This window comes from Tachyglossus aculeatus, chromosome 27 (assembly GCF_015852505.1).
Source record: "Tachyglossus aculeatus isolate mTacAcu1 chromosome 27, mTacAcu1.pri, whole genome shotgun sequence".
Taxonomy (NCBI): domain Eukaryota; kingdom Metazoa; phylum Chordata; class Mammalia; order Monotremata; family Tachyglossidae; genus Tachyglossus; species Tachyglossus aculeatus.
Genome location: NC_052092.1, coordinates 2,822,401 through 2,848,082, shown reverse-complemented (window position 1 = coordinate 2,848,082; position 25,682 = coordinate 2,822,401). Strand labels below are relative to the sequence as shown.

Sequence of the window (25,682 nt, the reverse complement as noted above, 5' to 3'; positions counted from 1 at the left end):
TATATGAGTCTGTGGTTAGTGATGTATTCAAAACTTAGTTTCAACACTCCTCGTTGGTAACCTATTGGGATTTCAATAAAAAGTTTCTCAAATGATGCAAACATTGCTGAAAATCTCATATCAAATGTCAAAGAGGAAGCAATTATCCAGGTACCAGGGGTTCCGTGCCTTGGGCTTGAGGCATGATAGCCACTCTTGTCTGAGATATTTCCAGAGGTTGGTATCAGAGGCCTGAGCTGTTTCTTCTCTGGGAGATTGTATGGGTGCGGGAAGAGAAAGGGGGAAACAGCAGGCATCTTGCTGTTTTTGAATGAGTTCATTCTTCGATTTCACTCGCAAATGTTTTCCCTGGAGCAGAGGCTTCTAAAAAAAATACGCGAACCTTTGATTGCCGTCTGCGGTGCCTAATGGTCTCGATGCCCTTCTCATACTCCAGGAAAGAAGGGAAAACTATGGTATTTCAGGACGACGGACAGTAACCAGCCTCTTTATGCCCTCGGCCTGGAGCTGATCAATCAGTGTTATTAACTGAGCGCTTTTCCGTTCAGGTTTGGTGTCTCAATCAGTGGAATTAATTGAGAGCTTACTGTTCAGGTTTGGGGACTAAATATGTTCGGCACCTTGCTGTGACGTTGTATTCTAGGGCACCTGCCGGAGCAGTCACTGTCCTTATTCTATAGCATTATTGAAGGGAGCAGGATCCAAAAAGCGTGGATCTCAGTAGTGCTAACATATGGATCATGACTCTCAGTAGGTTCTGGAGACCATACTTACAAAAACCTGGATTCCATGCCTCCATAGGGGAGCAAAGAGGGCCTCCCACAGAAGTTCTAAAAGTATGTCAGGCACTCTCCATGCATACATGATTTGAAAAAGTCTTGAAAGAGCTGTTTCACCAGCTTAACCTTGTTTGCAAGTGATAATTTCCACAGTACTCGCGGCTAGATTGATTCAAGGGAACCTTCTGGTTCTACCTAGCTCTCTCTTGAACTCCGCTTTGGGATAGAGTTAGTAGTTAAAAAATCCAGGAGAATCACAAATGCATGTTTGGAGGACGATGTTTGGAGGCAGAGATTATCACTAGATCCCAAAATGAGGCCAAGGAAGTAATTTTTAAAAATCCCCACAAAAGACTCCCAATTAAAGAGGGAGGTATTCAAAGAGAGACTAGCTAGAATATACATCCCATTCTCAGGAAAGCAAGTTAAAATTGCTTCACTTGTAGTTTTTGAGGCCAGTACCCGGAATTTAAATCCCCTCTGGAGTTTTCCAGTTTTGGTCAATGACTGCTTTAATACACCCCACTGTTTTCTTTTGGCATAAATCTTTGACTGTAAATTCCCAAAGTTCTCCTCTTCCAGAGAGAAGCCTTCCTTTCACTTTAGGCTATTATGTAAGCATCCCACCTCCATCCAGACTGTTGGTGGTGTCTGCACATTAATTCCACAGCCAGGTGGAAGGGATCTAGCTTCTCTTCCTCACTTTGTTGGGTACTGGTGGACCAAGCCATTTAGGGACGAGAATGAGAGTGGGAGAAAATTCCATTTACTGAATCAGGGAAGTGACACTGTGTGAGATCAGACCGGCTCCACTTCTGATCCTCTGGGGGTCCCCAGAGTGAAAAAGGAGGGGTGAGGGGAAGGAGGAAGATTGATATTGTCATTAGGCAGCTGGAAAAAAAAGCATGAACCCAGGTGCAGGTCTTCTCGACAGAGACAATCCCGAGAGTGAATCAGAGCACGGGGACTGTGCTGGTCTCTGCTTGAGCAGAAGGGAGGGGAGGGAAGAGAACGGGGGGACGGACCATTCTGCCCCATCCCTACCAGGGGAAACTGGAGCCTGTGAAAAAGGCTCCTCACACAGTATCAGCCCAGATCCTATAAAAGCTCTCTTCACTGCTCCTCGCTGGGGCAGGCTAAGACTCAGGCTGTTTGCCTGGGTGAGTCTGTTTCTGCGTCTGTGCCTGCTCCCTTACGGGGACCTGTCAGCTGGTAGAGGGCATCCCTTTTGAATGGGACCAGAGCAGCCAGGTGATCTGGGACTCAGCATCGTCCTCAGCTCAAGGCAGGCTCAGGGCTCCAGGTCTGGGATCGGGAGACGAGGTCCTGATGCTGCTGCGGCTGGTCTTGCTTCTTTGCTCACGGCTCCTGATGCCAGCGGTCTCTGGGTCGGGGAGCCAATGCTCCTTGCACAGGAACTACTCACGGGGCTACTACACAGACGGGGACCTGGTGATTGGAGCACTCTTAGCTCTGAATGTGTTTGAGGGACGGCAACAAGAATTTGACACATACCCTTTTTGGTTTGATAAGGGATATGCGTAAGTGTCATTTGTGCTGGTAAAATATCAGTGTGATGTTTTGATTGGATAGCGATAAGCAGGGACGTATTTCCGTTCTCCGAGGGACGGAGGGACTGGGGAACGCTTTGACACTATCACGGTTGCTGTTTTGCCTGTCACCTTTGCAGAACTTTTTTCCTGCTCCCTTGTCTCTCTACCTGCTGCTCTTCTCGCTGTCTTCCACGGGTCTGGTTGATTTTTAGTGCCAGAGCGGAGGCAGCAGTTCATTATGGCTCTTTCTGAATTCTCCCGGGCCCCTTGCGTAATTAGGTAGCGATTACCTTGCTCTCCCTCCCCGCAGAGACAAGCTCAATGTGCACAACCTGCAGCCCACACCCTCCTCAGCCTCTTACTTCTCTGGTCCTAATAACCCTCGACGCTTCTGTGCCCACTCCCCATGTCTCAGGCCCTACCCTCCAAGCCCTCGAACCCCACTCCAACAACACCTGGAACAGAGCTGTGAGAATTCTCTCCCCCTTTCCTTATAGCCGTGTTGCCAAACATAACCAGCACGTCCTGGCCCTGGTGTTTGCCGTGGAGCAGATCAACAAAGACCCCAGCCTCCTGCCCAACGTCTCCCTGGGATTCCACATCTCCGATAATTTATTCCGGGAGAGGCTGGCCGTGGAGCAGTCTCTGATCCTGCTCTCGGGCGCGGGCCGGACAGTTCCCAATTACAGCTGCGAGGGGCGGCGCAAACTGGTGGCCGTCATCGGAGGAATCAGGTCGACCTTGTCTGTTGCCATGGCCAACGTCATCGGATTCCACAAGCTTCCGCAGGTAGGGCATCTCTGCTCAGTCCTAATCACTGTCCTAATGCACTAGATGCCCCCTCAATCTCTCCCCCAATACCCAGGTCTGGAAACAGCTACTTCTTTAGGAGAAATTCTCCAGATTCCCATAGTTGTTTTGTCAGGACCATCTTCTTCCCGATCTGCAGAGAGGGATCCGGAAATCAGCTTGTTTTTATGATAAGTTCGAGGTTTCCTGCCTTTCTTCTGCTTCTTTGGTTTAAGAATTTGCTGGATGATGATTCTGGTGTGAAATATTTGTGTGCTTGTTAGGCAGGGACAGCTCAAGGAAGGAGAAACTGGAAATCCCTTTTCTGTGTTGGAGTCCTGGTTGCTGAACCTTTCCTCCGGGGAATGGGCAACAGAGCAACGGTACCCACTGAGCCTTGTGCTGTTCTGTTGTGCAGAAGGAGATGGAAAGTGGGGTCTGGTCTTTTTGCTATGCATCCTCTTGTGGGGAAAAGGGACTGGTCCCTCTATTTTGGTGGCCACGAAGGGAATATCTTCAGCAGAATATGAAGAACCAAAGGTTCCGAGGTGTGATGACCCTCCAGGGGTGACTGGGCCCCCAGTGACCTGAGGATGAGCATGTTCCTGAGAGGGAGATGGACTGGCTTTGTGGCTTCCAGGCTCCAGGGTCTCGGCCCTGGCCTGACTCTGTCATCTCTCCCATTGGGGCCAGTAACTGGCACGAGATCAGAAAGTGATTAGAGTGGGAAGATCACGAATAAAGCCAAACCTGGGATCTGCAGTGCATACTGTTGAGAAATGGGAAGCGGGGAAGGGCAGGGATTTTGGCAGGCTAATTTGTACCGGGAAAGCTGAGCTCTGTGCTTAGGAATGTCAAAGCTGTCTAGTGTGAAATGATGCACTGGAAACCTTGGTGAATAGGGAGAGCAATCAGAATGGGGTACCATTTTTCTTCCTTGATCTGACTCAGCCCAATTCAGTTTTGCCGTATGTCCTGTAACCGTGGTGAGAGTATTTCAGTGATCAAATACAGGGATCCCCTCTTGTACTGCTCTTCTTTTAGAGAGCTTTTCATGATGACCCCATGACATTTTAATACTAGTAATTAGTAGTACTAGTAATAGAGCAATCACATGTAAATTAAGTGTGTGTGTGTATGTGTGTATGTGTATGGGGTTAATATGTGACGTGTATATTAACGTATATCTGATGAAAATCGTGAATTTGAATGATCACATAGGTTAATAAGCAGTGCTAATTAGAAAATGCATTCATTGTATTTCTTGCCATTTTCACTGCTTTTCAATGCTATATGCATTTTTCTTGAAAGGTATGGGGTAATCTTGGGGAGGCCTAGACTTTTTACATTATTTCCTATGGGACATTATACTTGGTTTATGCTCTTTGGCTTAGAACAGAATTTTCTTTAAACAAATTAAAAATGCTAACTGGATGTAGTGATACATATCAATATGCTGCATAACAAAGGGGTCTTCCTGCAATCCAGTTCCTAGCATGTCGATATTCTACTTTGTGGTTCCAAATCCAAATGTTTGAATGATTACCGAGCCTCGTTGTCTCTCATCCAGATCACCTATGGCCCCTTTGATGGCTCCCTGAGGGATCCGGTGCAGTTCCCCTCCCTCTACCAGGTGGCCCCCAGGGATACCACTCAGCAGCGGGGAATAGTCCAGTTGTTGGTGTATTTTGGCTGGACCTGGGTCAGCCTGATAGTCTCCAATAACATTCAAGGTGAAATATTCAGCCGGGACCTGACACAAGAGATGAGCAGACATGGAGTCTGTGTGGCCTTAACAGAAAGGATTCCTGAAACTGACTACTATGGCACAAGACACGTAGAAAAGTTAAATCAAAAGATGAATGATTTGTCGACCAATGTGGCTGTTGTCTATGGTGACATCGACTCCCTCATCATGTTTAAATGGGCTGCCAGTTGGTTTGGTGTTACCGGGAAGGTTTGGGTCAACACGGCTCACTTTGATGACACCACCAGTAATGATTACCACCAATATAAAAATTCCTTCATAGGTTCTTTGTCACTTTCTGTCCACACGGATGGTGTGCCTGGATACCAAGATTTCCTTCGAGCAGCTAACCCTTCAAAGTACCCCAATGATGTTTTTCTCAGGGATTTCTGGCAAGCCCGACTAGGCTGTGTCTTTAAAGCTTCCAAACATACTGAACACGCCCGGGCGTTTACCTGCTATGGAAATGAGAGCTTTGACAAACTAGAGTTGCTTAGCACTGACATAGAGCTGACAGGGCTGCGACACAATTTGTATAGCGCTGTGTATTGGGTGGCACACGCGCTTGATGAGATGCTTTCATCCAGGACAGAAATGGAAACGTCTGGGCCAGAGGAAACAATGGTGCCCCCTCCGTGGCAGGTAAGAGTCCCCGACATTCCCCTGCGGCAGAGCGCTCTCCGTGCAGTTTGCAACTTCTCTCTCTCACGCGAGTTTCTTTGTCCTTTCATCTCTCATTACACTCTCTCTATGGCAGCTCCACCCGTTCCTGAGTCAGCTCAACGCCAGCACTGGTGACCAGCCATACATTGATGGAATCGCTCAGTCAGTCCTAAAATACGATATACTCAATTTACAGGAATCCCTGTGGGATAAGTTGAAACGAGTAAAGATCGGAGAGTTTAAGCCTCAGGCATCTGAGGTAAATGACCTGATCATTAACAAACAGGCCATTGTGTGGAGTTCAGGATTCCACCAGGTGAGGAAAGAGACAGTTTTGGATGTGAAGGCTTTATCAAGTCAACTAAACCCTTGGTCATCCCCCACCTACCCACCTGTCCACAAAGGGGGAGGGTCTCTGCCTCTGAGTAAGCCCCTCCACTCCCGCTCCCACACCCATTTCCTCTGACTGGTATGTGGTAACCTTATTGGCAATCTCCCAAACTCTCTCCCCATCACTTCTCAATTCCCTGGGGGTGGTGTCTATGGAATTTCTAACAACAGACAGGCCAATCGCCCATCACGGAGGGGAAAGTAAGGATCTAGAAAAGGAATATTAGACGTTGATAATGATGGTATTTGTTAAGCGCTTACTCTGTGCAAAGCACTGTTCTAAGCGCTGGGGGGATGCAAGGTGATCAGGTTGTCCCACGTGGGGCTCACAGTCTTAATCCCCATTTCACAGATGAGGGAACTGCGGCACAGAGAAGTGAAGTGACTTGCCCAAAGTCACACAGCTGACAATTGGCCGAGCTGGGATTTGAACCCATGACCTCTGACTTCAAAGCCCATGCTCTTTCCACTGAATCACACTGCTTCTCTGTATATCATTCATATGATCATTCATTGATGATCATTCATCTTGAGTCTTGGGGGTCTTGTCCAGGAGGATAACCAGAATATGGTCCTTCCAAGAGTCCTGGCGCTGCTCTCTTGGACAGAGACCCTGGTTGAATCTGATTCAGTGATAATATTTCCCTTGGCCTCATAGTTCAAGTGGAGAGTAACTACATCGTTTGGTCAAGGTCTTACGTTCTTGCTGTCTTTGGGAAAATATTTTCCAGGGTCTCCCCTATGAACCCCCCTAGCAATATCTGTGCTCCTACCATTTCTAACCAGAAAATCCTTGACAAATAAAACCAAACAACCCCCCCCCCAAATTAACCCAAAAAAGCCACCCAAAGCACCATTAACCCAAAAAAGGGAACCTACGGACCTGTTGCTATTCAGGTACTCTGAGTAAATGTTCCTGTCCCCATAGATGGCCTGCGTTTCTCGATTCACATTTCTCTATAGGTTTCCTGAGGTGGGAGTCTTCTTGAGGCATTTCTATGGGGCAAAGGCTAGGGCATTTCAATCGAACATTTAATTGAGAATCAGCAGAGCGTAGAGGAAATTTCATGGACCTGGGTGTCTGAGGATCTGGGTTCTATCTTCAGCTCTTCTTGACCCTGGGCAAGTGACTTCACGTCTCCCTGCCTCAATTTTCTCATCTGTAATATGCTGATTAAATCCTACTCCTTCCTACTTAGACTATAAGCTCCAAGTGGGACAGGAAATGAATCCAACCGGAATATCTTGGATTTACTATCTTGGGAGTTAGTGGGTACTTAATAAATACAATAATTATAATATTGCTATAACTAGTATTAGTATTTTTCTTGTCATTATTGAAGGGGCTGTTCGGCTGAAGAGGAAGCACCTGATCTGAGTAATGTTTCTGAGGGAAAATGAACAGGTTCTAGCAGTAGATTGGATGTGAGAGAGGAATTCCACTGAGGAGCTAGTGATGGTTCCAAGATTCAGGGTTTGAGGATGTCATTGTTGTCAGCGGAACTAGGCAAGTTAGAAGGAAGGGAGGTTTTAAAGAGCCACTTACATTGTCTTTTCCCTTACTGATGTTCAGACCCCTCCCCACTCCGTGTGCAGTAAGAGCTGCCTCCCTGGATTCAGGAAAACAGCTCTGGAGAGGAAGGCCATCTGCTGCTACGATTGTACCCTGTGCCCCGAGGGCGAGATCTCCAACCAGACAGGTAAGGGTCTGAGGGAACCGGCCAACCAATGGCCAGTGCACGGCTGTCTGACCATATCAGTGATTCTGGAATGTCTATCGAATCACCATGGTGGCTGTTGAGCACACCGCATTCACTCCCACCGTCTTACCATCTACACTGAATTCTACATAGCAACTAGCGATAATTCTGCTTTTTTATGGGGTTGGTTAAGCGCTTACTATGTGCTACTCACTATGCTATGTGATGAGAGAGATACAAACTAATCAGATAGGACACAGTCCATGCCGCCCAGGGTGCACGCACTCTCAATCCCCATTTAACATAATAAATAATGGAGGAACAGAGAAGTTAATTGACTTGCTAAAAGTCTCCCAGCAGAGAAGTGGCAGAGCTGGAACGTTAACTGGCATCCTTCTGATTCCAAGGCCCATGCTTTATTTACTAGGCCACGCTGTTTCTCACAAAGGGACTAGCCCATAGTAAGCGCTTAACAAATACCACAATTGTTATTATTATTAGTGTCACTATTAACATTACTCATCCACATATCCATCTTTCCAATTTTATATTCCTCCTTTCTCCACTTTATTTCATATCCGTCTCCCCAACTAGACTACAGTTCCTTCGAAGCAGAAATCATGTCTCTTAACTCTATAGTGGGGGCAAATCGATAGGTAGGATGTTCCCTTACAGACGCAACTCACTGTATGAAGTGCCCTGACGATGAATATCCCAGTGAGCAGAGAGATCGCTGCCTCTCCAGAGTCATGACTTTCCTCTCCTATGACGAGCCTCTGGGGATCGTGCTGGTTTGTTCGGCTCTTTCCTTCTCCCTGATCACAGCCCTGACTTTGGGGATTTTTATCCGGCAACGAGACACGCCCATCGTCAGAGCCAACAACCGCGGCCTCAGCTACATCCTCCTCATCTCCCTCTTGCTCAGCTTCCTCTGCTCCCTCATCTTCATCGGCCGTCCCAGTACAGCATCCTGCCTCCTCCGGCAAACTGCCTTCGGCATCATATTCTCCGTGGCCGTGGCTTCGGTGCTGGCCAAAACCATCACAGTGGTCCTGGCCTTCCGGGCCACCAAGCCGGGGAGCAGGTTCCGGGGATGGATGGGTCCCGGAATATCTAACCTTGTCGTCCTCGTCTGCTCTCTGATCCAAGTGACCATCTGCGGAGTCTGGTTGGGGACCTCTCCCCCTTTCCCTGACTCCAACACGCAGGCTGAGTTTGGCCACATCGTTCTTGAGTGCAACGAGGGCTCCATCACCGCCTTCTACTGCGTCCTGGGCTACATGGGCTTCCTGGCCCTGGTGAGTTTCACGGTGGCCTTTCTGGCCCGGAATCTGCCGGACACGTTCAACGAGGCCAAATTCATCACGTTCAGCATGCTGGTGTTCTGCAGCGTCTGGATCTCCTTCCTGCCCACCTACCTGAGCACCAAGGGCAAGGCCATGGTGGCCGTGGAGATCTTCTCCATCTTGGCCTCCAGCGCTGGGCTCCTGGGCTGTATCTTTGGGCCCAAGGTCTATGTGATCGTGCTGAGGCCGGACAGGAACACCCGGGACCAGTTACTGAGGAAACGTAATATCGGCATTCAATCCCCTTGATATTTGTCCCGTAGACTAGTGCAAAGTAAACTCAAGTTCCCCTCCTTCCCCTATCGAAATTTCCGTTTTGGAGGGCCCCTATGTTGTTCTAACTCTGCTAAGATGCAAGGCATTCTTTATATATACATATATATTTATTTATATGTAACCTTTGGAACAGAAATCCATAGATCTATGAATTTCTGTGACATAATTTTAAAAAATTACTCCTGATTACTATCTGCTTTATTTATTCTTTAATTTAATTTATTCCTATAAGAAAGGGTACAATCGCTATTCATGTTGGTACTGGAAGCTAAGTTTCTGTTTCCAATATGGCTCTCACAACTCTGTCACTGAGAGCTGCTTTTTGATTCCTCAGTTATAGTGATACCATAGATTTGGGGAAGGTGAGTTGATGTTCACTGTAGATCCATACATCTTTCAAATCCCCCTGAGGGTCCCTGACATTCTATGATTTCTTTGCGATGTGGAGAACTTGACGGTCTTTACAACCTGCACAGGGATATTGCAGCCATACACAAGTGATTCCATCAGAACTCATCCATCCTTCATACAACAGCCCAACTCAGCCCCTGCCATGGAACCATTTCCTCTCCTGAGTTTGCCACTGTCTGCTGCTCAATGCTTCTGATTAATTTCTCATTTCTAAAGTCTGTCCTGCTCAACCTAAACAGTGAGACCTTTGGGGCCTCCAGTGTGTGCCTTTATCTGTTCATTCATATTTAGGCTTTTATTTTTTTTATCCCAACTCGGTGCGAAGAATCGTTCTTAACCCAAGCAAATGTTTCCTAAATATCATTACTACACTAGCTGATCTTCATTTTATTTCTTCACGTTCAAGTCGTCTTCCTTCAAACTGCAGTGTTCTGACCAATCTGTTCATAACCATTCTCTTCCCATTCCCCACCCCCCACACCTTATTAATATTGCCATTACTGGTAATATTGAGATCGTATTCACGTGCATGGGAATGTAGCTGAGATAAGCATGAGTGAATTCTAAAAAAAGATCTAACACTTTGTTGCATTATATGAGTCTGTGGTTAGTGATGTATTCAAATCTTAGTTTCAACACTCCTGGTTGGTAACCTATTGTAATTTCAATAAAAAGTTTCTCAAATGATGCAAACATTGCTGAAAATCTCATATCAAATGTCAAGGAGGAAGCAGTTATCCAGGTACCAGGGGTTCCGTGCCTTGGGATTGAGGCATAATAGCCACTCTTGTCTGAGATATTTCCAGAGGTTGGTATCAGAGGCCTGAGCTGTTTCTTCTCTGGGAGATGGTATGGGTGCGGGAAGAGAAAGGAGGAAACAGCAGGCATCTTGCTGTTTTTGAATGAGTTCATTCTTCGATTTCACTCGCAAATGCTTTCCCTGGAGCAGAGGTTTTCTAAAAAAAATACGCGAACCTTTGATTGCCGTCTGCGGTGCCTAATGGTCTCGATGCCCTTCTCATACTCCAGGAAAGAAGGGAAAACTATGGTATTTCAGGACGACGGACAGTAACCAGCCCCTTTATGCTCTCGGCCTGGAGCTGATCAATCAGTGGTATTAACTGAGCGCTTTCCGTTCAGGTTTGGTGTCTCAATCAGTGGAATTAATTGAGAGCTTACTGTTCAGGTTTGGTGACTAAATTTGTTCGGCACCTTGCTGTGACGTTGTATTCTAAGGGCACCTGCCGGAACAGTCACTGTCCTTATTCTATAGCATTATTGAAGGGAGCAGGATCCAAAAAGCCTGGATCTCAGTAGTACTAACATATGGATCATGACTCTCAGTAGGTTCTGGAGACCATACTTACAAAAACCTGGATTCCATGCCTCCATAGGGGAGCAAAGAGGGCCTCCCACAGAAGTTCTAAAAGTATGTCAGGCACTCTCCATGCATACGTGATTTGAAAAAGTCTCGAAAGGGCTGTTTCACCAGCTTCACCTTGTTTGCAAGTGATAATTTCCACAGTACTCGCGGCTAGATTGATTCAGGGGAACCTTCTGGTTCTACCTAGCTCTCTCTTGAACTCCGCTTTGGGATAGAGTTAGTAGTTAAAAAATCCAGCAGAATCACAAATGCATGTTTGGAGGACGATGTTTGGAGGCAGAGATTATCACTAGATCCCAAAATGAGGCCAAGGAAGTAATTTTTAAAAATCCCCACAAAAGACTCCCAATTAAAGAGGGAGGTATTCAAAGAGAGACTAGCTAGAATATACATCCCATTCTCAGGAAAGCAAGTTAAAATTGCTTCACTTGTAGTTTTTGAGGCCAGTACCCGGAATTTAAATCCCCTCTGGAGTTTTCCAGTTTTGGTCAATGACTGCTTTAATACACCCCACTGTTTTCTTTTGGCATAAATCTTTGACTGTAAATTCCCAAAGTTCTCCTCTTCCAGAGAGAAGCCTTCCTTTCACTTTAGGCTATTATGTAAGCATCCCACCTCCATCCAGACTGTTGGTGGTGTCTGCACATTAATTCCACAGCCAGGTGGAAGGGATCTAGCTTCTCTTCCTCACTTTGTTGGGTACTGGTGGACCAAGCCATTTAGGGACGAGAATGAGAGTGGGAGAAAATTCCATTTACTGAACCAGGGAAGTGACACTGTGTGAGATCAGACCGGCTCCACTTCTGATCCTCTGGGGGTCCCCAGAGTGAAAAAGGAGGGGTGAGGGGAAGGAGGAAGATTGATATTGTCATTAGGCAGCTGGAAAAAAAAGCATGAACCCAGGTGCAGGTCTTCTCGACAGAGACAATCCCGAGAGTGAATCAGAGCACGGGGACTGTGCTGGTCTCTGCTTGAGCAGAAGGGAGGGGAGGGAAGAGAACGGGGGGGGGAGGGGGCATTCTGCCCCATCCCTACCAGGAGAAATTGGAGCCTGTGAAAAAGGCTCCTCACACAGTATCAGCCCAGATCCTATAAAAGCTCTCTTCACTGCTCCTGGCTGGGGCTGGCTAAGACTCAGGCTGTTTGCCTGGGTGAGTCTGTTTCTGCGTCTGTGCCTGCTCCCTTACGGGGACCTGTCAGCTGGTAGAGGGCATCCCTTTTGAATGGGACCAGAGCAGCCAGGTGATCTGGGACTCAGCATCGTCCTCAGCTCAAGGCAGGCTCAGGGCTCCAGGTCTGGGATCGGGAGACGAGGTCCTGATGCTGCTGCGGCTGGTCTTGCTTCTTTGCTCACGGCTCCTGATGCCAGCGGTCTCTGGGTCGGGGAGCCAATGCTCCTTGCACAGGAACTACTCACGGGGCTACTACACAGACGGGGACCTGGTGATTGGAGCACTCTTAGCTCTGAATGTGTTTGAGGGACGGCAACAAGAATTTGACACATACCCTTTTTGGTTTGATAAGGGATATGCGTAAGTGTCATTTGTGCTGGTAAAATATCAGTGTGATGTTTTGATTGGATAGCGATGAGCAGGGATGTATTTCCGTTCTCCGAGGGACGGAGGGACTGGGGCACGCTTTGACACTATCACGGTTGCTGTTTTGCCTGTCACCTTTGCAGAACTTTTTTCCTGCTCCCTTGTCTCTCTACCTGCTGCTCTTCTCGCTGTCTTCCACGGGTCTGGTTGATTTTTAGTGCCAGAGCGGGGGCAGCAGTTCATTATGGCTCTTTCTGAATTCTCCCGGGCCCCTTGCGTAATTAGGTAGAGATTACTTTGCTCTCCCTCCCCGCAGAGACAAGCTCAATGTGCACAACCTGCAGCCCACACCCTCCTCAGCCTCTTACTTCTCTGGTCCTAATAACCCTCGACGCTTCTGTGCCCACTCCCCATGTCTCAGGCCCTACCCTCCAAGCCCTCGAACCCCACTCCAACAACACCTGGAACAGAGCTGTGAGAATTCTCTCCCCCTTTCCTTATAGCCATGTTGCCAAACATAACCAGCACGTCCTGGCCCTGGTGTTTGCCATGGAGCAGATCAACAAAGACCCCAGCCTCCTGCCCAACGTCTCCCTGGGATTCCACATCTCCGATAATTTATTCCGGGAGAGGCTGGCCGTGGAGCAGGCTCTGATCCTGCTCTCGGGCGCGGGCCGGACAGTTCCCAATTACAGCTGCGAGGGGCGGCGCAAACTGGTGGCCGTCATCGGAGGAATCAGGTCGACCTTGTCTGTTGCCATGGCCAACGTCATCGGATTCCACAAGCTTCCGCAGGTAGGGCATCTCTGCTCAGTCCCAATCACTGTCCTAATGCACTAGATGCCCCCTCAATCTCTCCCCCAATACCCAGGTCTGGAAACAGCTACTTCTTTAGGAGAAATTCTTCAGATTCCCATAGTTGTGTTGTCAGGACCATCTTCTTCCCGATCTGCAGAGAGGGATCCGGAAATCAGCTTGTTTTTATGATAAGTTCGAGGTTTCCTGCCTTTCTTCTGCTTCTTTGGTTTAAGAATTTGCTGGATGATGATTCTGGTGTGAAATACTTGTGTGCTTGTTAGGCAGGGACAGCTCAAGGAAGGAGAAACTGGAAATCCCTTTTCTGTGCTGGAGTCCTGGTTGCTGAACCTTTCCTCCGGGGAATGGGCAACAGAGCAACGGTACCCACTGAGCCTTGTGCTGTTCTGTTGTGCAGAAGGAGATGGAAAGTGGGATCTGGTCTTTTTGCTATGCATCCTCTTGTGGGGAAAAGGGACTGGTCCCTCTATTTTGGTGGCCACGAAGGGAATATCTTCAGCAGAATATGAAGAACCAAAGGTTCCGAGGTGTGATGACCCTCCAGGGGTGACTGGGCCCCCAGTGACCTGAGGATGAGCATGTTCCTGAGAGGGAGATGGACTGGCTTTGTGGCTTCCAGGCTCCAGGGTCTCGGCCCTGGCCTGACTCTGTCATCTCTCCCATTGGGGCCAGTAACTGGCACGAGATCAGAAAGTGATTAGAGTGGGAAGATCACGAATAAAGCCAAACCTGGGATCTGCAGTGCATACTGTTGAGAAATGGGAAGCGGGGAAGGGCAGGGATTTTGGCAGGCTAATTTGTACCGGGAAAGCTGAGCTCTGTGCTTAGGAATGTCAAAGCTGTCTAGTGTGAAATGATGCACTGGAAACCTTGGTGAATAGGGAGAGCAATCAGAATGGGGTACCATTTTTCTTCCTTGATCTGACTCAGCCCAATTCAGTTTTGCCGTATGTCCTGTAACCGTGGTGAGAGTATTTCAGTGATCAAATACAGGGATCCCCTCTTGTACTGCTCTTCTTTTAGAGAGCTTTTCATGATGACCCCATGACATTTTAATACTAGTAATTAGTAGTACTAGTAATAGAGCAATCACATGTAAATTAAGTGTGTGTGTGTATGTGTGTATGTGTATGGGGTTAATATGTGACGTGTATATTAACGTATATCTGATGAAAATCGTGAATTTGAATGATCACATAGGTTAATAAGCAGTGCTAATTAGAAAATGCATTCATTGTATTTCTTGCCATTTTCACTGCTTTTCAATGCTATATGCATTTTTCTTGAAAGGTATGGGGTAATCTTGGGGAGGCCTAGACTTTTTACATTATTTCCTATGGGACATTATACTTGGTTTATGCTCTTTGGCTTAGAACAGAATTTTCTTTAAACAAATTAAAAATGCTAACTGGATGTAGTGATACATATCAATATGCTGCATAACAAAGGGGTCTTCCTGCAATCCAGTTCCTAGCATGTCGATATTCTACTTTGTGGTTCCAAATCCAAATGTTTGAATGATTACCGAGCCTCGTTGTCTCTCATCCAGATCACCTATGGCCCCTTTGATGGCTCCCTGAGGGATCCGGTGCAGTTCCCCTCCCTCTACCAGGTGGCCCCCAGGGATACCACTCAGCAGCGGGGAATAGTCCAGTTGTTGGTGTATTTTGGCTGGACCTGGGTCAGCCTGATAGTCTCCAATAACATTCAAGGTGAAATATTCAGCCGGGACCTGACACAAGAGATGAGCAGACATGGAGTCTGTGTGGCCTTAACAGAAAGGATTCCTGAAACTGACTACTATGGCACAAGACACGTAGAAAAGTTAAATCAAAAGATGAATGATTTGTCGACCAATGTGGCTGTTGTCTATGGTGACATCGACTCCCTCATCATGTTTAAATGGGTTGCCAGTTGGTTTGGTGTTACCGGGAAGGTTTGGGTCAACACGGCTCATTTTGATGACACCGTCAGTAATGATTACCACCCATATAAAAATTCCTTCTTAGGCTCTTTGTCACTTTCTGTCCACACGGATGGTGTGCCTGGATACCAAGATTTCCTTCGAGTAGCTAACCCTTCAAAGTACCCCAATGATGTTTTTCTCAAGGATTTCTGGCAAGCCCGACTAGGCTGTGTCTTTAAAGCTTCCAAACATACTGAACACGCCCGGGCGTCTACCTGCTATGGAAATGAGAGTTTTGACAGACTAGGGTTCCTTAGCATTGACATGGAGCTTACAGGTCTGCGACACAATTTGTACAGCGCTGTATATTGGGTGGCACACGTGCTTGATGAGATGCTTTCATCCAGGTCAGAAATGGAAACGTCCGGGCCGGAGGAAACAATGGTGCCCCCTCCGTGGCAGGTAAGATTCCCCCACAGTCCTCTATGGCAGAACTCCCTCCAGAGAGTTTGCAACTATTCTCTCCATGTGCTCTTTCATCTCTCACTATACTCTCTCTCTCTGGCAGCTCCACTCCCTCCTGAGACAGAGACCGTTCAAGGCAAGCATTGGGAACCACCAAGATATTTATGGTAGCACTGAATCAATCCCGAGTTATGATATACTGAATTTACAGAAATACCGTTTTCCCACGTGCCTGCGAGTGAAGGTTGGAGAGTTTAAACCTCAGGCATCTATGGGGAATGATTTGATCATTAATGAGGAGGCCATTGTATGGAACTCAGGATTCTCCCAGGTGAGGAAAGCAACAGTTTTGAGTGTGAAGGCAGTATCAGTCCAGCTAAATCCTTCAGCTGTCCACTAAGCTGTCCCTTGCTAAAAAAAAAACCTCTCCTTCCCCTCCCACACACTGTTTTTTCTGATTGGCACCTGGTCTCTCCAAAACCCTTCCCCTATCGCCTCTCAGTCCACTGGGGATTTAGCTTTTGGAATTTCTCCTAACAAAGCTGTAGCAGAAGGAAATATCAGTCCATTCAAGCATGCTTTGAATAAATTCATAGACCAGTGACCCATAATGAAGGGGAAGTTAAAGATGTAGAAGGAGAATATTAGAAGTTAATGATCATTCTTCTTTAACCATGAAGATCTGTGTCCAGGAGGACAATGTGGTCCATCCGTGAGTCCTGGTGTTGCCGTCCGGTTAGGTATGGTTCAGTAATGATATTTCTCCCAGGACAGGCGGTTCAAGTGTGGAGAAGTGATATAGTAGACCAAGGGCCTGAGAGCCAGAGGACCTGGGTTCTAATCCTGTCTCAGCTACGTGTCTGCTGTTTGACCTTGGGCAAGTCACTTAACTTCTCTGAGTCTCAGTTACCTCATCTGAAAAATGGGAATCAAGACTATGAACCCCATGTGGGACGTGGACTCTGTCCAAACTGATTAGCTTGAATCTGCCCCAGTCTTTAGTACAGAGTGTGGCGCGTACTAAGTGTTAAACAGATTCCTTTTTTTGAAACGTGGCGGAAAATGTGTAATCATTAGAGATTTTGAAGAGAGGGGAGATGTGTTGTGAATGACATTTCCCTTCAATCGAGATAGGATGAGGTTTTGAACCAAGGAAGGGGCTGTTTTTTTGGAGAGAAAGGGCCCTGATGTGAGATATTTTTTTAGGAAAAATCAATGGCTTCTGCCAGTCAATTCGATATGAGAGAAGAATGGCAGTGGGGAGATTCTCAGTTTGGGGATGTCAGCATTGTCTGCGGACATAGGTCAGCTGGGAGGAAGGGAGCGTTTAAGAGGGACTTCTTATGTTGTCCTTTCCTATCTCAATGCTCAGACCCCTCAGTCCACATGCAGTGAAAGCTGTCTCCCTGGATTCAAGAAAACAGCTCGGGAGAGGAAGGCTGTCTGCTGTTATGATTGCACTCCGTGCCCCAAGGGTGAGATCTCCAACCAGACAGGTAGGAGTCTGCAGGGAACCAGACATCCAGTGGCCTGGGCACTGCTGACTGCCTTTATCAGTGACTCTGGAATTTCTATTCAATTACGACGGTGTCTGTTTGGGCACACCAACTTGACTCGCACCCTCTGGCTCTCTAAACTGAATTCTAGAGAGCAACGAAGATGATTCCATATTTTTAAATTAGCATTTGTTAAGCACTTTCTGTATGCCCAGCACTGTATAATCATTATTATTATTACTATTCTTATTTCTACTACACCTTGGGTTAGAAACAATCTAATCAGGTTAAATAAACACAGTTCATGTCCCACATGGGGCTCACAGTCTTAATCCCCATATTACAATTGAGGAAACTGGTGCACAGATAAATCCGTGCCCAAGTTTACACAGAAGGCAAGTGGCAGAGACAGAATTAAAACCCAAATCTTCTGTCTCTCTATCCATTAGTCCACGCCGCTTCTCGTAGGGTGCTGCAACTGAGAGCAGCACAGACGTATCAGCCTGCCCCTAACATCAAGGCCATAATGGGCATATGTCATATACCTATTTTCTCTTCAAATTCTCCCCATCCCTAACTTTCACATCATTGTTGGCAACTCCACGGCCTCTCTGCCAAATGATCAATTAATCAATCAATCATTGGTATTGGTTGAGAGTTCACTGCTTGCACCGCACTGTACTAAGCACTTGGGGGAGTAAAATGCAATAGAATTTTTTGGCACAGTCCCGGGCCTTCCCTACAACGAGCTTACAGTCTACAAGAGGAGATGGACATGAAAATAATTTACAGATGGGGGAAATTTTAGAAACCAAGGATATGTATGTAAGTGCTGTGGAGCTGGGAATGGGGTAATATCACAGCCTTGGAGTAATCTTTCATTCTGTCCCCAAATCCAAGCCCTCTGAAACTTCTGCCAATTCTTCCTCAGTAATATTTCAAAGAAATGCCCCTTCACTTCCACCTTATAGCCAGTATCTTGGAATCAGAATCTAGTTGCTCACTTGCCAATCACTGTCATCCTCTAGACTGTAAACCTGTCACGGTCAGGGAACGTGTCTTCCAATTCTGTTGCATTGGACTCTGCCAAGCACTTAGTACAGTGCTCTGCATCTAATAAGTGCTCAATAAATACAGTTGATTAATAAATTATTGGCATTTACCGAGTGTTTAAAAGGTGCAGAGCACTGTACTATGGTCTTGGGAGAGTCCAATACAAAAGTATCAATAGACACGTTTCCTGCCCACAACGAGCTGTAAAACCCTCTCTTCTGGCCTCCTGGCTTCCCGTCTTCTCCCAATCCAGTCTATTTTGCATCAGTGGCAGCAGTACACCTCACCTGTTCTGTCTTGTAATAATAATAATAATAGCAATAACACTGATAGTGGCATTTGTTAAACTCCTGCCATTTGCCAAATTGAGTGCTAAACGACTGATGTAATCCATTAGACACTGTTCTTGTGCCACATGAGGACTGCAATCTAATGGGGAGGGAAAACAGGTATTCACTCCCAATTTTACAGAGGAGGAAACTGAGGCACAGAGAAGGTCTCGCAGCAGGCAAGTGGTGAAGTTTGGATTAAGACAGAGTTTTCCTAAATTCTGATTCTATGGTTTTTCCACTAGCCTTTTCCTGTTCAAACTGGCTTTTATATTTCTCTCAGGGATCAGCTCTGGTTCCTTCCCATTTTACATTTCTAAGGTTGTAGGGTTAATCAACTTAGTATACTGTTTCTGCTTGAGTTTGTTTCTGAACCTGAAAAACTGTCTGTTGCTGAACAGCGAGCTCCTGACCATTGGATTTAAGGAATCTTATCAGTTCTCTTCCTCTAACTTAAATATTGTCTTCTCACACTATATTCCATCTTCCACGCTGTATCTCTCCAACCAAACGACTTTTTTCTTCTTTTTTATGGCATTTGTTCAGTGCTTACTATGTGTCAAACGCTGTTCTAAATTCTGGGAGTAAATACAAGTTAATCAGGTTGGCCTCATTCCCATTTCTCTCGTAGGCTGTAAGCTCCTAGAAGGAAGGGAAAGCATCTGCCAACTCTACTTATTGTATTGTACTTTCCCAAGCACTTAGTACAGTGCTCTGCAAACAGAAATTGCTCAATATGCTTGATGGATTGATCTCACTTCTGACTCCTTCCTCATGCCCTCGTTCCCCTCTGGAACTCTTTTCCCCTTCACATGTGGCCAATCTCAACTCCTCTCACATGCAAAATCCTGCTCAAATCTCTCCCCACCTCCCACAGGAAATCTTTCCAGATTATATTTCCTTTGTCATTTTAGAATGTAATCACACCCACCCTAATAAATTTGCATTCATACCTAAACTTAGTAATTATGCACTTACTGACCCTATTATTTCAGCACCCTACTCATCCACATAGCCATCTTTCCATTCCTGCCTTCCTCTTTTCTGTACTTTATTTCATGTCTGTCTCCGCACCTAGACTACAGTTCCTCGGAGGCAGGAATCATGTCTCCTAACTCTACTGTGGGGGCAAATTGTTATGTAGGACTTTCCCTTTCAGACACGGCTCAGTGTTGGAAGTGCCCTGACGATGAGTATCCCAATGAGCAGAGAGATGACTGCCTCCCCAGAGTCACGATTTTCCTCTCTTTCGACGAGCCGCTGGGGATTGTCCTGGTTTCTACAGCTCTTTCTTTCTCCCTGATTACAGTCCTGACCTTGGGGATCTTTATCAAGTACCGGGACACGTCCATCGTCAGAGCCAACAACCGCGGCCTTAGCTACATCCTCCTTGTCTCCCTCTTGCTCTGCTTCCTCTGCTCGCTCATCTTCATCGGCCGTCCCAGTACAGCATCCTGCCTCCTCCGACAAACTGCCTTCGGCATCATATTTTCCGTGGCCGTGGCTTCGGTGCTGGCCAAAACCATCACAGTGGTCCTGGCCTTCCGGGCCACCAAGCCGGGGAGCAGGTTCCGGGGATGGATGGGTCCCCGAATATCTAACCTTGTCGTCCTCGTCTGCTCCTTGATCCAAGTGACCATCTGCGGGGTCTGGTTGGGGACCTCTCCCCCTTTCCCTGACTCCAACACGCAGGCTGAGTTTGGCCACATCGTTCTTGAGTGCAACGAGGGCTCCATCACCGCCTTCTACTGCGTCCTGGGCTACATGGGCTTCCTGGCCCTGGTGAGTTTCACGGTGGCCTTTCTGGCCCGGAATCTGCCGGACACGTTCAACGAGGCCAAATTCATCACGTTCAGCATGCTGGTGTTCTGCAGCGTCTGGATCTCCTTCCTGCCCACCTACCTGAGCACCAAGGGCAAGGCCATGGTGGCCGTGGAGATCTTCTCCATCTTGGCCTCCAGCGCTGGGCTCCTGGGCTGTATCTTTGGGCCCAAGGTCTATGTGATCCTGCTGAGGCCGGACAGGAACACCCGGGACCAGTTATTGAGGAAACGTAATATCGGCATTCAATCCCCTTGATCTTTCTCCCATAGACTAGTGCAAAGTCAACTTATGTTCCCCTTCTTCCCCTATCGAAATTTCAGTTTTGGAGGGCCCCTATCTTGTTCTAACTCTGCTAAGATACAAGGCATTCTTTATATATATGTACTTTGGAACAGAAATCCATAGATTAATAAATTTCTGTTTCATCATTTAAAAAAACTACACCTGGTTAATATCTGCTTTATTTAATCTTTAATTTAATTTATTCCTATAAAAAGGGTACAATTCATGCTGCTTTTTGATTCTTCGGTTATAGTGATACCATAGATTTGGAGAAGGTGAGATGATGTTCACTCTAGATCCATACACCTTTCAAATCCGCCTCAGGATCCATGACATCCTAGGACTTCTTTCCGATGTGGAGAAATTGATGGTCTTTACAACCTGCACAGGGATATTGCAGCCATACACAAGTGATTCCATCAGAACTCATCCTTCCTTCATATAAGAGCCCAACTCAGCCCCTGCCATGGAACCATTTCCTCTCCTGGGTTTGCCACTGACTACTGCTCAAAGCTTCTGATTTATTTCTCATTTCTAAAGTCTGTCCTCCTCAACCTAAACAGTGAGACCTTTGGGGCCTCCGGTGTATATCTTAATCTGTTCATTCATATTTATGCTTATTTTTTTTATCCCAACTCGGTACAAAGAATCCTTCTTACCCCAAGCAAATGTTTATTAAATACCGTTACTACACTAGCTTATCTTCATTTCATTTCTTCACGTTCAAGTCGTCTTCCTTCAAACTACCTGTACTGCACTGTTCTAACTAATCTGTTCATATCCATTCTCTTCTCATTCCCCCACTCCCCAGACCTTATTGATACTGCCACTACTGGTAATAGTGAGATCGTATTGATATGCACGGGAATGTGGCTGAGATAAGCATGAGTGACCTCTAAAAAATGATCTAACACTTTATTACATTATATGAGGCTGTGGTTAGTGATGTATTCATGTCATAGTTTCAACATTACTGATTCGTAACCTATTAAAATTTTCTCAAATGATGCAAACATTGCTGAAAACCTCATATCAAATGTCAATGAGGAAGCAATTATCCAGGCATCAGGGGTTCCGTGCCTTGGGCTTGAGGCATAATAACCACTCTTGTCTGAGATATTTCCAGAGGTTGGTATCAGAGGTCTGAGCTGTTTCTTCTCTGGGAGATGGTAGGGGTGCTGGAAGAGAAAGGAGGAAACGGCAGGCATCTTGCCTGCCACAGTTTTTGAATGAGTTCATTCTTCGATTTCACTCGCAAATGTTTTCCCTGGAGCAGAGGTTTTCTTAAAAAATCCCCGAGCCTTTGAGTGCCGTCTGCGGTGCCTAATGGTCTCGATGCCCTTCTCATACGCCAGGAAAGAAGGGAAAACTATGGTATTTCAGGACGACGGACAGTAACCAGCCCTGGGCTCCTGGGCTGTATCTTTGGACCCAAGGTCTATGTAATTTTGCTGAGGCCAGAAAGAAATACCCGAGACCAGTTACTGAGGAAACTCAATTCCACTAGTAAATCAATATGACAATGGTTCCTGAGGCCAGTGCAAAGTAAGCTCCTTCGGCTCCTCTTCCTCACAGTACTTCATATCGTCTAATGCTTCCGTTTTGTTATAATTCTGAAGAGTGACTTGAATTTCTTGTACTGGCAGTTTTTTTTCTAATCAGTCTTAATGATGTGTTTTCGTTGAACTCCCTGTTGGGCTTGTTCTTTCATTCACTCAATCATATTTATTGAGTGCTTACTTTGTGCAGAGCACTGTACTAAGTGCTTGGAAAGTACAATTCGGCAACAAATTGAGGCAATCCCTACCCATAATACTTTGGAGAAGTGCACTCTCACATAATAACACTTGTATCTGTGTTGCTTGTTCCAATAAAGCCACTGTGGTGTTCCTACTAAGAGCTGCTTTCCTGTGCTTTGGTTGTATGGGCAACTTGGATTTGGAGTCAGTGAGCTAATGGTCCCTCCAGCAGCTGGTCTAACTGTAGTGATGCATGCATCTTTCTACTCCCTCTGAAGGACCCATCATGAGATGGCATAGTTTAGGCCTTGGGAGCATCCATTATTCTTATATTTTCTTATATTTTGGTAGGTGGACAATAGTAATAGTCTTTGAACTCTGAAACTAAGCACTTCTGTTGCATTATTCAGTTTTCAGTTTCCAGGAGATTTGATGGCTTTTTCCATATTTTGCCACCACTACTGACCCAAGCAATGAAGTGTCCCAGTTTGATCAGGTTGATAGGGTTTGGAACCACTTTGACAAGCCTTTCTAGATCATTATATATATATTTTTAATTCCCTTCCCTATTGATTATCAATGTCAGACCAAACATGCTAATGATGCTAACAAGATACCTTCACTGATCACATGAGGAGGTTGGTTGGTAGCAGGTTATGTAATCAGCTGTTGCAGAGTGAACTGGAAGATGACCTAAGCAAATAGAAAGGGCAGTATAGCACAGTTATCTATTATTATAGAGCTGTAAATTCCTGGAGGTGGCTGGAAAGTCAGATATAGCTGCAACAGCTGATTAGGTGACCTACTATCATCCAATCATCATTTACCATTCTTGTATTTCTTAGGTATGGAAGGTGGTTTTAGATAGTCAATAAATTACTTGGTAACTTGGTTCTCTGGTTTCTTCTCTTCATTTCCCTGGATTTAACATTCCCAGCCTGTCATGTGCAGAACGAGAACTCGAGGGGAACATCCTTGCTGGAAATCCTTCCACCTCTCTGCCTTGGGGCCAGAGTCCTGAGTTTTAGTGTTGGACCCCTAGTATTGGCAAAATCAAGTGACTCTAATCGTTGGATGGGGAGAAAGTTGTGTGAAGCTACTTTTGTGCAGAGTCTGACAAATATTCTTTCTTATTTGTCCTTCATCCCCATCAGTTATGAACCTTACAGGGAGAGCCCTTATCATAGTCAGCAGCAATGATCAATCAATGGTATTGACTGAGTGCTTATTGTGTTAAAAGAGCTCCACACATGGGCAAGAGCAAATTAAAGTCATAATGGGTCTGGGCAAAGAGGTCTGTTTTCTTCAAAATTATTGCTCTGTTTCCCACCCACTCCCTGAGCATGCCCATGGTCCTGATGGCAGATTGATATTTACTGAGCACTTACTGTGTGCAGAGCACTGTATTAAGTGAAGGTGTGGAATCTGCTAATGGATTCAGAGCTGAGGAGAGGATCAAAGAGCAAGAGGGTAAGGCCATGGGGAGTCACTGAAGGGATTTGAGGAGGAACATGAAGAGGCCAGAATGATGGGAGAGGAAGATGAGTTTGGATAGGAGGTCGATTAGAGCTCGGTCAAGGCTGACCAGATGCGACTGTGGCCGTTGGTTTCAGGGAGAGTGATGGGGGCTGGATGAGGACAGTGTGATCCTCTCCAGTCCCTCCTCAGGCTCCAAGGACGCTGGGAACTTCTCCCAGGGACGGAACAGCTCATCTCTCCCAACTGTTTTCTCACTGACTGCATCTCCTCTGGGCCTGAAGTGGGCTTTGTGTGTGGGGAAACAGCTGGGCCATGGGATGACCGATGCTGCCAGCTAAGTCTGGTGATGGTTCTGGGGTCCTGCTCAGGGTCAAGGATCATGGATTCTAATACCAGCTGTGCCGCCTGTTTGCTGTGTGACCTTTGGCAAGTCACTTCACCTCTCTGGGCCTCAGTTATCTCATCTGTTTAAATGGGGATTGAGACTGTGATCTCCACGTGGGGCAGGGAGTGTGTCCAACCCGATTTGCTTGAATCCACCCCAGCACTTAATACAGTGCCCGGGACATAGTAAATGCTTAAAAATGCCACATTTATTAATCATTATTATTCTCTGTCTCCTGGGCTCTGATGGGAGAATCAAGCTGATTGCACATTGACAAGCTGATTGGTGAGTCTCTTCATCCCACACACAGTGTTCCCTGTTACCAACAGAGCTGCATGGCCTAGTGGATAGAGCACAAGCCTGGGAATCAGAAGGACCTGAGTTCTTATCCCAGCTCTACCATTTGTCTGCTGTGTGACCTTGAGCAAGTCACTTTACTTCTCTGTGCATCAGTTACCTCAACTATAAAATGAGGATTAAGACTGGGGGCCCCATATGGGACAGGGACTGTGTCCAATCTGATTACCTTGTATCTATACCAATGCATAGTCCAGTGCCTGGCCCATAATAAATGCTTAACAAATAACATAAAAAAAAACTTGGTACCCAACTAACCCCATTTTATTACAGAGCTCTGAATCCCTCAGGTTGGTTGAGGACCTTAGATCTCCCCCTATATCCTGGGGGCAAAGACATAGTGGGACAGGGACTGTGTCCAACCCCATTTGCTTATATCCACCCCAGTGCTTAGTACAGTGCCTGGCACAAAGTAAGTGCTTAACAAATACCACAATACCACTACCTAGAATGCAGTTAGGCACTAAAGACCCATTTCCATGTTAATCAGATCTTATTCTACCACTTGCTTCAACTTTAGCCAATTCCCTGTTAGTGCTTATGTAAGGTCCACAGTGATATTGTAGCCAACTGTAATCAATCAAAAAAAAATCCCTTATATTTACTGAGTGCTTACTGTATGCAGAACAGTTGGAAGAGTACAATGTAACAATATAACACATTTGGTAAATACATTCCCTGCCCAAAACAAGATTATAGTCTAGAGGGATTGTACTTTGCCTTTGCCTTTGGAAAAACCCTGGTGGGATGTGGTCTCAGCAGACTCGGATTCAGTACCAGGGCCCATGAGTTTCTTTCAGGAATTACAATGGAAAACAAAGATCATTTCCCTGCCCTTGAGGAGCTTGCAAACTAGTAGGGGATATAAGCAGAAAACAGAAATAAGAACAGTATTAGGAGATTTAGATTCTAGTTCTAGTTTGACCAGTAGCTGGGTAACATGGGTGGAGGTTGCTCTTTCCCTTCACAAGGTAC

At 46.2% G+C, this 25,682-nt stretch overlaps 2 protein-coding genes across 2 annotated transcripts; both read left to right on the top strand.

The window, feature by feature from the left end:
• Window positions 1–740: 740 nt before the first annotated feature.
• On the top strand, window positions 741–9,321 carry LOC119946438 (vomeronasal type-2 receptor 26-like). The gene is made up of 8 exons (XM_038767734.1): window positions 741–750; window positions 1,827–1,939; window positions 1,989–2,320; window positions 2,830–3,121; window positions 5,379–5,510; window positions 5,626–5,847; window positions 7,495–7,621; window positions 8,297–9,321. Exons 1-8 carry the CDS (start codon window positions 741–743, stop codon window positions 9,214–9,216), a joined length of 2,148 nt encoding a protein of 715 aa, XP_038623662.1. The 3' UTR covers window positions 9,217–9,321.
• A 1,666-nt stretch (window positions 9,322–10,987) lies between these two features.
• On the top strand, window positions 10,988–20,826 carry LOC119946437 (vomeronasal type-2 receptor 26-like). The gene is made up of 9 exons (XM_038767733.1): window positions 10,988–10,997; window positions 12,077–12,189; window positions 12,239–12,481; window positions 12,720–12,777; window positions 12,998–13,371; window positions 14,942–15,760; window positions 15,867–16,094; window positions 17,136–17,259; window positions 19,801–20,826. The coding sequence occupies exons 1-9, from the start codon at window positions 10,988–10,990 to the stop codon at window positions 20,718–20,720; spliced, it is 2,889 nt and encodes a 962-aa protein (XP_038623661.1). The 3' UTR covers window positions 20,721–20,826.
• The last annotated feature ends 4,856 nt before the right edge of the window (window positions 20,827–25,682 follow it).

What these genes read in the sequence shown, in the direction of transcription:
- LOC119946438 (XM_038767734.1), top strand. An exon ending in TGGTGCCCCCTCCGTGGCAG is followed by an intron (nt 5,511 to 5,625) that starts GTAAGAGTCCCC and finishes TCTCTATGGCAG; the next exon opens with CTCCACCCGTTCCTGAGTCA. An exon ending in CGAGATCTCCAACCAGACAG is followed by an intron (nt 7,622 to 8,296) that starts GTAAGGGTCTGA and finishes GTTCCCTTACAG; the next exon opens with ACGCAACTCACTGTATGAAG.
- LOC119946437 (XM_038767733.1), top strand. An exon ending in GACTCAGGCTGTTTGCCTGG is followed by an intron (nt 12,190 to 12,238) that starts GTGAGTCTGTTT and finishes GGGACCTGTCAG; the next exon opens with CTGGTAGAGGGCATCCCTTT. An exon ending in GATTCCACAAGCTTCCGCAG is followed by an intron (nt 13,372 to 14,941) that starts GTAGGGCATCTC and finishes TCTCTCATCCAG; the next exon opens with ATCACCTATGGCCCCTTTGA.